The 10,467-nt window shown below is 34.5% G+C and overlaps 2 protein-coding genes across 4 annotated transcripts in view; one reads left to right on the top strand and one right to left on the bottom strand.

The window, feature by feature from the left end:
• LOC109833555 lies at positions 1,760-2,389 on the bottom strand. The gene is made up of 3 exons (XM_020401276.1): positions 2,309-2,389; positions 2,162-2,227; positions 1,760-2,068 (listed from the first exon to the last, which is right to left on the bottom strand). Exons 1-3 carry the CDS (start codon positions 2,387-2,389, stop codon positions 1,760-1,762), a joined length of 456 nt encoding a protein of 151 aa, XP_020256865.1.
• The window catches only part of LOC109823305, a 13,168-nt gene continuing 5,843 nt past the window's right edge, over positions 3,143-10,467 (top strand). Inside the window, exons 1-3 of one of the 3 annotated variants that reach the window (XR_002242402.1) lie at positions 3,143-3,418; positions 3,905-3,967; positions 4,050-4,120. Coding sequence is in view for 1 of the 3 variants with exons in the window: in XM_020389592.1 (XP_020245181.1) it covers positions 3,175-3,765; positions 3,905-3,967; positions 4,050-4,120 (725 nt within the window). In the remaining 2 variants the exon portion in view is untranslated. Of the gene's footprint in view, positions 3,792-3,904; positions 3,968-4,049; positions 4,121-10,467 lie in introns of all 3 variants that reach the window. The other 2 variants (XR_002242401.1, XM_020389592.1) reach the window with 2 other exon arrangements.

Below are 10,467 nucleotides of genomic sequence, written 5' to 3'. Positions count from 1 at the left end.
CCGACGCAATTGCGCTGTGGACCGGAAGCATCGAGCTCAGGACCAGCAATTCTCTTTGGAATCTTCAATCAAGAACTAAAAACACTCAGAAAACTAAAGACAATTCAGCAAATATTAATAAAGATGTTTTTACCTAATTCGGGATGGGGCTCGGAATCTAGGGATCGGGATTCGCGAAGGGAGATGAGACGACGACGACGACGACGACGACGACGAGAGCGAGGGAAGACGACGAAGCGTCGCCCTCCGAGCGAGAGAAAAAGCTGCAGTTGCAGCCATTTTTCGAAGAAGAGATGGAATTATGTCTCAGAAATCTAAACCCTAATTCTGCAACTAAACCCTCGGTCCCTCGGGATCCGCAGTGAGTTTGTAGAAAGGCCCTTTAAAATAGACATTTTGCAGGAAAGAAGCAAGGATTTGCAGAGAGGTTAATTGCAGATAGACACCCCTGTAGTTGTATTTGTGTAGCTAGGCATTTTTCACCGTCTAGCGTTCATTCTAATTGTAGATAAATTCCTATCAAAATGTAATATTTCACAAAAATATTCTCTTACGCCCTTATCAGTCAGTTAGCTAGGCTGAAAATTTTACAGCCAAATATAATTTTGCTGCAAATAGAAATATATCTTTGCTATGGGTATATGAAAAAAGAGGATGAGAGTAACTGACCGTTTGCGCTTTAATCAGGGGATGAGCTGCGGTTTGTGGGATCATCTTTAAAAGATTTTTTTTTCAATATCCACTTTTGTTCAATGTGACTAGCAAGTGTGAGCCTTACCACTAATAAGCTTATTGATATCTCACTTGGAAAATAAGTTGCTATCTCATAGCTTTATTTTTTACGAAGGGTATTTTTCTATACTTTTCGTTAAGTTAGAATCCAACCATAATTAGTAAACTGGTTAAAAATATTAAGTAGATGTAATTAATTTATTGCATAAAAAATTTAAAATAATACGTACCAGAAGTATAAAAACGTAGGGGGGACCAATAAAAAAGAACAATCTAAATGACCAATATTAGAAAAAAAAATAAAAAACTCTTGAGACTTAAGTAGGATGTAAGTTGCAAAAGCGTTGGGACTTAAAGTATTTTCTTGTAACTTTACTCTTAGTTCCTCAAAAGGGTCGAGCACCTGGAGCCTTTTCGAAGCCCGAGGGCGTTGGAATTTTAGAGCCCCATTTTTCTCCTTCCTTCAGAGTTCAGAGCGACTCCAAATGCAGCCCCTAGTGAAACATATTCAAGAGAATATGCTTTTTTGGAGTTTCTCCACTCCAACCATCATCGTTATATCTAACTCTATCTATTTTAATATATTCATATATCAATTTAATAAACACTTGAGTTGTTTTTTAAATATATAAAAATAATAAAAGTTATATAATATAAATAATATTATTAAATGAACTAATATAAAATAGGCATTCGGACTAAAATAAACATACATTGATATATTAAATCCACGACCATTACATAGAAAACAAAAGCATGAATTGAAAATTACATGACAAATAAGAAAAACATAATACATGAAAAATACTAAAAGTTTGGAAAGTCAACTCATCCGTATCCACCTCCTATTGTAGTCAGGTATTCCGTATTAACTTCTTGCGTAGCCGTATTCAAGATTAGAGGTATCAGATGAGGAACCTCTGGTTATATTTCTATTTAAAATCTGTTGTTGTTTAATTCGAAAATATTCACGTTTTGTTAGATCGATAATAGCATCCAGATCAACTAGCATAATTTCTTTCTCTTGTCATTCTTGCTGAAGATCTAACTTTTTCTTATCATTTTCAGCCTTTAACATCATAGCCTGGTTCATCGTTATTCTTTCATTTTCTCGTTGTTCTTGACCTCTTTTTAAAACTTCTAAGATTTCTTGGTTTCCTTTAGCAAAAGCTTCAAAGTTAAGGTTCTTTTCAATTTCTTGCAGTCTTCTCAACTTCTCTTTCTTCCTTCGAATAGGTTGACTAGTTGAAATGTCGATTGGTGAATGATCATCGTCATTAGGAGTATATCCCTCATTGCCTTCATTTAAGTCGATGACAGGAGCTTGAATCAGATCCTTGAGATAAGAGAGACTTTGAAGTTTTGGAAGTTGCAGGAGACATGACGCTTATACCTACCCATTTCTCTGCATCCTTCAAAATCGGCCAACATGATCAAATAGAAATCCTCTTTTCTCTTCTGGATCTTCTGCAAATATGATCCTAACACATTTATTCTACCATAAAAGAAGAAATAAGAATTAATAAAATGAGAAAAATAATTTAATAATCAAGAAACATGTAATTCATATACTTACAATATCAAGTTCAGAAGCACCGCTTGGATTGAGGCGCTCGACTTGTCGAATGCATCCTCGAAATTTGCTGATGGCTTTCATAATTAATTGCATTCGGCATGAGAGAGACTTCGGACTCCTATGTCCAGTGCAAACGTTAGAATTTTTTTTCGTGAAATAGAGCTGAAATTCGCTCCCATAGCTTATCTTTCTTTTGATTGGAACCTAAAACTAAATCCTGAGATATTTCAAGTCATGTAGCGCATAAAATTTGATCTTCTTCTTGTAAGAATGATTTTCCGTGACTGGATGCCATAAGAGAAGGACGAAGGGTTGTTGAGAAGAGTTATGGAGGAGGAATGAGAACAATTGTGATGGAGGAATGAGGGTTGTGCTAGTATTTATAGTGAAAAAATTATGGAGAATTCAATGTGGGAAAGAATCCAATGCCAGTGGGAGAATCCATTATGGCTAGAAAAAGATGCAGAAAGGAATCCAATGTGAGAAAAAAATCCAATGGCAGTGGGAGGATCCAATGTGGGAAAGAATCCAATGTGAGATAGAATCCAATACTACTGGAAGAGTCCAATGTGGGTAGAAAACGATACGGAAAAGAATCTGATGTGGGTAGAAAGCCAATGCCAGTGGGAGAATCTAATGTTGGTAGAAAACGATACGGGAAAGAATCTAATGTGGGTAGAAAACGATGCGGAAAAGAATCCAATTTGGGTAGAAAACCAACGCCAACGAGAGAATCCAATGTGGATAGAAAACGATACGGGTGGGAGAATCCAATATGGATAAAAATATTATATAATGACACAACATACCGCTATTAACAACTCATCACCAATCTTCTTTCATTTCTCCAAATCCCCTCTTCAACCATGAACTATGGACCATCATATCTACCTTCTTCTTCTTCTTCTTCTTCTGATGACGAAACCTTTTCTCATTATGTTGAACAATGGGAGGAGGATATGAAACAATGGGAGGAGGAAGATGAAATCTTAGCTCGTTTATATGTCGCTAACAATAAAATAATGGCTTATTTCTCTAAAGAGAAAGAGAGGTCAAAGCTTATCAGCTCAATTCCTGGTCATTTGGTAATCAACCATGAGAGGGAAGATGGTAATTCTGGACTCTACAATGAGTATTTTTCTGATAATCCCACGTACGGAGTCGAAACCCCTCCACTTTCATCTCTTAATCGAAAACCCATAAAAATGAAGAAATCGAAGAGAGACATCGATGAAGTCGAGACCCCTCCAATTTCAGCTCTTAATCCAAACCCCATAAAAAAGAAGAAATCAAAGAGAGACATCGATGAAGTCGAGACCCCTCCAATTTCACCTCTTAATCCAAAACCCATAAAAAACGAAGATGAAGACGTCAGCCCTCTGATCTCTAATTCAAAGAGTAAGAAGAAGAAACACGAAAAGAATTGTATCGAGCAATCAAAGGACAAGTCCCCAGAGGCCTGCTCCCTTTTGTACTTCGATGGGTCTTTGGATTTCCTTCTCTTTTCTATTGATTTTCTTTTCATGGGTTTTCTGTTATTTGATCTTTAAATCTCATTTGTATGCGTGCATTTTATTGTGTGATGGTTGAATGCAGAAGAAAGAAGAAGGCAATGAGCCTTGCTATTTGCCTGGGCAGAAACATGATAGACCCAATGAAGTAAAAATTTCTACTTCTTTCCCCTTCTTGTTCATAGCGTGTACATATTGGTTTTGATTAATTCTTATATTTTTGATTTCAGAGAGACCTATTAAGGATTTTCTTCGAGACGCTATACCAGCAGCTACCCGACTGTGAATTGGCCTCGAAATGGTTAGATGTTCTAATTTTTATTTGTACAGTTTTTAGAATTTTATGATTTTGTATCAGATTTCTACTTCTGATTTTCACTGTCAAAGATGTCATGTTTATTTCGTGCATCAGTATAATTCTCTGAAGTTTGTCATTGTCCTCAATAATCATCTCTTTAGTGGAGTTCGGTAACATAGAAAAGGAATAACATGTACATATGGTTGTTATTAGTGTTGAATATGTGATGCCTATTCCTAACGTGATCGTTATCTTCAATTTTTCTGTCACTTGCATTAGTAATTTTGTAATCCTTGTTTCTTTATTGGATGAGTAAGCAATGTTTATGGTGATACTATAGACAGTTTCATGTTTTCCTATCATCGGACTTGCCATTGAGACTTGCATAATCTTTATACAAATCCAATGTTGGAGGGGGCATTGCAAGTTTAGTATGAAAATTGTTGGTGTTATGTTCTCCCTATCTTCAGAGTAGTTTCATCCTCAAAATTGCATGTACCTTGGCTCTTGAAGAGTTATAGATACGTATCCTGCATCTTATCCATCAACTCCCATGTTGCTTCAATTTCATGATGATTCTTCCACTAGACCTTCGGATTAATTGATGGTTTGTTTCTAAGTACTTTCTCTATCCATTCGATGATGTGGTTTCAATGTATCTCATAAATAAAATTGTGGGTAATTTCCCAAGGCACCCTAAATTTTGCGGTGATTTGCACAAAACCTCCCTGGACTTTGAATAATGGAGTAATACCCCTAAACTTCGAGGAGTTATACAAAACCCCCATGAACTTTTTATAAGTTCCATCTGGTGCTCAAAGAGTTACATTGCTTCTTTTTTCCAGCTTGTTTTGCTTGCTTTTCAGGATGGTTGTTCGACTTTTACAATGTTAGATGGACTCGTTACGCTAGAATGATGAGAAATAAGTATTATATTATATGGGAAGTTGAAAATTTTCATAAAGGAGGATTGTTGATTCATATAAATTATTATTCAGTCCACAAGATGTTGACAACTAAGATATCATCAAGGATTAAGGGTTGTTTTTCCCTAATAAAAATGCGACTGTAACCATAGCTGCAATTTGCAGAAGATGGTTGTAGTTAGAGTTATAACTTCTTGTTTCATTATCCCTATGATGGCAAAAAGGAATCACTTTTTGTAAAATCAAGTTGCAACAAAATCCACCACAAATTATTTTGCAGAAGGTTTCTCATTTTTGTAGATGCAGTTGCCAAAAAATTCCTATTGCAGTGATTCAAATGGCTACACTTAGTTCAAATTTCAACTCCAATTAGTTACAATTTTCCATGTACCTAATAACACATTAAATCAACAATTCCTGACCCCTAGCTATTGAAGAAAACATCTTAAAGGCTTGACTCAAATAATCTTGGTTGCCAAGAGGTATTGTTGATGTTGGACATCTTGAAGATCAGGTTAGTTAGGTTTTTTTCTTAGGATTTGGTTCCTTCTTTTAGTTGATACGTTAGGATAAGTAAACTTAGGAATTGTTACTTGGTTTTATCAATAGCTTAAGATATTTAGTTATGATTTTTGCTATCTTTTAGTTAGAGTTTGTTTGATCGAGTGGCAGATCCAGGATTTCTGAAAAGTGGTGCAACTTCATAATTAATATTTTAAAAATTTTATAAATGTCCCCGACAAGTTGTCATATTTGAAAAAGGTACATGATCACATTATCAGTAATAGTATCAAGTACATTTCCTCAATATATTACAAGAGCATAATTTTCTGAAAATGATTTGAATTGGTTTCAAAGTCAAGTTATATAATGTTTCAAGCTAATTATTTGATCTTTTAACAATATTTAACTCAGGGCTAAACTTTTTGAAGAGAATCATGTTAGCAAATACTTCAGTGATTTTGAAGTTTCGAACAATCAAGGCACTCATAAGTTCATATTGGATGAGATTCTAGTCGGCATTATAGAGTGGCCACTGTGTTTCTAATGTAAGCTGTAAACCATTTACTTGGCATCGCATAAGCAATGAAACCATATATAGTGCCTCTCTTTTTTTTATTTTTTTTCAATTCAAATAGTCAATCCCACTAAGATGTTAAGGGGTCCTGTGGCAAAGTGGTGTCACGTGACACTACTTTACCCCCTATGGAACTGCCTCTAGTTTGATCTGATTAAGATTTTATTCTATAAATAACATTGTAAATCTTTGTTTGAAGGGGAGAGAAAGTTTTGAGAATGAAGATTATGAAAGTTTTGCATGTGTAGTAGGCATGTCACATGTGTGCCGAGGTGTGAAGCCAACAGTATGAGGCCAAATTTGATTAGGTGTTGCATGTGAAACTAGCCCAAGCTAAATTTATATTTTGTTTGTTTTATTTAAGTTCTTCATATTTCAATTTCAGATTCAGAAAACAATTAGATCCGACCAAATCAGATTTAAATTAGGTGATCATTCTTCATTCCGCATCAATTGCCTAAGATGACATCCTTTAGATTTGAGTCAACAAAGACTTACTCCAAGTTTTGGCATCCAATTTTGTTGCTCGATGAAAAGAGCTAAAAGACTTGTCTCTTTCCTATTCCTAATATTATGGAAGAAGATACAAGTTGGGGAAAGGTTGAAAATTATAGAAGAAGAGTTGGTAACAAAACGAAAGAGAAGAAAAAGAAGAAAGAACTGCAATGAGTGGACAACAACGTACAATGGTGGAGCTGGGGGGTCAAGGTGGCCATAGCTCCCACTAGATTTAGTAATAATTAGGAGTTATGATCCAATGACATACGTTTAGTTATGGAATCGCAAAGGTTAGTTTAGTTACTCTTGTGAGTCTTAACTAAGTTAGTATCCAATGATGTATATATGATGATTTATATTTTGCTATATTAGTAACATCTTTAAATCTTTTATTTGCCCCTTCTAATAATCAATGGTTATATATTTTCTCTCAGATAGCCTCCTTAAATGTTAGCTGTTAAAATTTTAATCTTACAGTTTATAATATGATATGAGAAGATTCTTTCTCCTTCTAAGAGAAGAACAATCCAACTACTGTGTGTGTTAAGCTAAGCTGTTGACCGTGGATGAGAAAGACTAAATGGTTCAACTAATAAAGTAGCTAATGCAATATTGGCTTATCTCCAATTAAACGAGAGCCTTCTTTTTTTCTTTCTTCATCACAGACTCAATTTCTAGGGGTTGAACTCAATTATGAACATCTCTAATGAGCTCATCTCTAGGATATTATGGGTTCGTATTTTCATCAAAATTTTTAGGATTCTATTATCTACATGATAATCAAATATTTTTTTGTAAAACTTCTATTTCTGATTCTTCTTTTGCCTACTTACATATATGAAATTTTATTATATTTTGTTATATCAATTAAGAGAATAGAAACCACCACAACTCTAAAGTTGTGAAGAAGCGTAAAATTTTACTCGCAACAATAGTTACGCTAGGTGCAGAGTTACATTCAAATTAACTTTAGAAATAGCATGCTTTCTTTTGAAAATTTAGAAAACCCTAAAATATATAAATAGAGCATTCTAGCTACAGGTGAATATAGCTTATATCAGTAAAAAATAATAGAGTTAATAGGTATTAGTGATTCATTTAATATTATGATATAGGATAGAACAATTTTTCACTGTAGACCCGATCTGCGTTTTTATTACCAAAACCGACCGAAAAATTTTTTAATTACCAAAATCGACCCGTTTTATGCCACGTAGGCTTAAGCTCATTTCCTAATTAGTCGGGGTTGCCAACCCCGACTGTTTAGGAGTTGTTAAACCGTAATTAGAAGCCTTAAACCTGATTTAATTGGGGTTTAACAATTCCTAAACAGTCGGGGTTGACAACCCCGACTAATTAGGAAATGGGCTTAAGCCTACGTGGCATAAAACGGGTCGATTTTGATAATTAAAAAAATTTTCGGTCGGTTTTGGTAATAAAAACGCAGATCGGGTCTACAGTGAAAAATTGTTCTATAGGATAATTTCAAGGTTGATTTGGTAGAGTGGTATAGAGTTGGCTATATTTAGATTGCCAAAAGGGTGAGCAACCTTCTACCTCCCTGTTTTGTTTTTAAATCTTTTCAATGCAAAACCAATTAAATGAATAAGGTATTATATAAATGAATAAGGTATGCTTACAAATGGTGTTTGGAATTTTAGAACAGGTTCTTATATTTGTATTTTACCTTTCTTGATTTTCATACGCTTTTATTTCTAGACTATAATTAAGAATTTTTTTATATTGATTTAGCATATGGTCCTATGGAGAATGCATATTTATCGATCATGCCCTTCTATTATAATGATTAAGCATATGGTTCTACTAAGAAAAGCATAGTTCTCGAGTACTCCTTGAGAAATATTGCAAAAATGATGTCATATAGGTAGAGAGAATTTTGATTACCATTGTCTTTATGAATATCCATTCTTTTCAATTTGATCTATAAATCATAATTGATGTTTCTAAGCATAGAAATGGATTTTTTAAGCAGTATAGCCAATCTCACTGCTTTCTATTTATGTGAGTAACAGACATCATTCTGAAGTGTTAAAAACACTTATATGCCCACGATCTATGTTGCACTGGTAGAAATGCAATATGTAAATACAATAACGAATGAGTATGTGGAAATGGAAATTTTTGAAAATATGATGTGGACATGATAATATAGACATATATTTGAAATTAATGTTTATATTTGTAATCTTGATTTGAAAGATTGTAATGGTTAAAAAATCTATAACATGGGTAAAAATAAAAATCCTAAGTTAAGAAAGTAGAATAAGTATGAAAATTCATATATAAGACAAATGTGATTGTGAATCTATAACTCATGTGTTCGACGTTTTATCTCCTTAGTCTAGTCTCATATGCATCTTTAGTGGTTTCTATATGTTCATTAATGGTTTCTATATGTTCAGGATATAGCATAAATTTCTTGTTACAGACAAACCATACTTAACAAGTAGTCAAGTATTCAAGTATTAGATATATGTCAAATATGGTTATCTTCTAATTGAAGTATGTGAAAGGGTAATTACAGAAGACAATAAGCCCTCTCCATTTGGGACTTATTAATAGGATGAGATTTACAAAAAAGATCTTTTTCTAACCAATGTGAGACCAAACATAGTATAATAATTCTCAACATAATACAATAACTATGAACACTCCCCCTCAAGTTGAGCATACATATCATACAATACCTAGCTTATCACAAATAAAATTCACTTGTGTTCTCCCAAGAGGTTGTGTAGGAATATTTAGCAAGCCGATACTCTGACGGTATATGCTTGGCTCTAATGATCCTTTTTTCTATCTTCTCACGAATCAAGTAGCAATCAATCTTTGTGTTTTGTCTTCTCATGAAATACTAGGTCCTTAGCTATGTAAATAACAGCCTTGTTGTCTCTATACAAGCTCATGGGACGCTCATGGGGACCAATTTTCATCAATCTAACCCAAATCAGCTCACAAGTCGGATTCACCATGGCTCGATATTCAGACTTAGCTGTAGAATGAGAGACTACACTCCACTTCTTACTCTTCCAGGCAACTAGATTTTCTCTAAGAAATACATAATATGCAGTGGTCGCATCTGTCTGCTAGAGACCCTGCTCAATCCGAATCTGAGAAAACATATCTAAATCTTCATAATCTCCATGCAGATGTGTTAGGCGCCCAGGGAAATTGACTAACTACACTGATAGGAAATCTAATATCAGGTCTAGTAATTGTCAGGTAGTTTAGCTGTCATACAAGTCTCCTGTAGTTTTTTCGATAGTTCCCCATGATCTGGTCATAGTTTGATATTGTCATTTATAAGTGAGTCAATGTCCTTGCATTTAGACATCTCAACATTCAACAATATATCAAGCACATATTTTCTCTGAGATGATATATTTCCTTTCTTCAATCTAGCTACATTGATACCCAGAAAATATTTCAAGCGACTTACGCCCTCTACATCATCTCCAGTGATCGTAATATCGTCAACATATATTACTAGGAGCTATGATACCCCGACACAGTAATTTTGGCGTCGTACCCGTGTCAGGTACGGTTTGGGTACGTTTCCGCACCCAAATGGAGCGGACACGGGAGCAACCCATTTCCCATGTGTGAGAAGACTTTTGGAGCAGTTACGTTTGAGGAAAATGGGTTTAGCTGAGATATGCAAGGAAGAAGAAGACTCTCTCTTATTTTCTTAGTTTTAAATTTGTTAGTGGAACATGACATTACCATTCACATGGGTGCTTGACTATTTGCTTGTCTTTTCTTTAAAATCAATGGCAATGCTAAAAAAGGGAGACATGTGTTCTCATATTTAAATAGGTAAGTGTATA

Source organism: Asparagus officinalis, chromosome 1 (genome assembly GCF_001876935.1).
Source record: "Asparagus officinalis chromosome 1, Aspof.V1, whole genome shotgun sequence".
NCBI lineage: Eukaryota > Viridiplantae > Streptophyta > Magnoliopsida > Asparagales > Asparagaceae > Asparagus > Asparagus officinalis.
This window is presented reverse-complemented; position numbering and strand designations above follow the sequence as displayed.

Excerpts from the sequence above, each read along its gene's own strand:
- LOC109833555 (XM_020401276.1), bottom strand. The coding sequence starts at position 2,389 with ATGAAAGCCATCAGCAAATTTCGAGGATGCATTCGACAAGTCGAGCGC. Across the intron at positions 2,228-2,308 it reads GTGCTTCTGAACTTGATATT|AATAAATGTGTTAGGATCAT; the intron begins GTAAGTATATGA and ends CTTTTATGGTAG. Across the intron at positions 2,069-2,161 it reads GAGGATTTCTATTTGATCAT|GATCTGATTCAAGCTCCTGT; the intron begins GTTGGCCGATTT and ends TCTTATCTCAAG.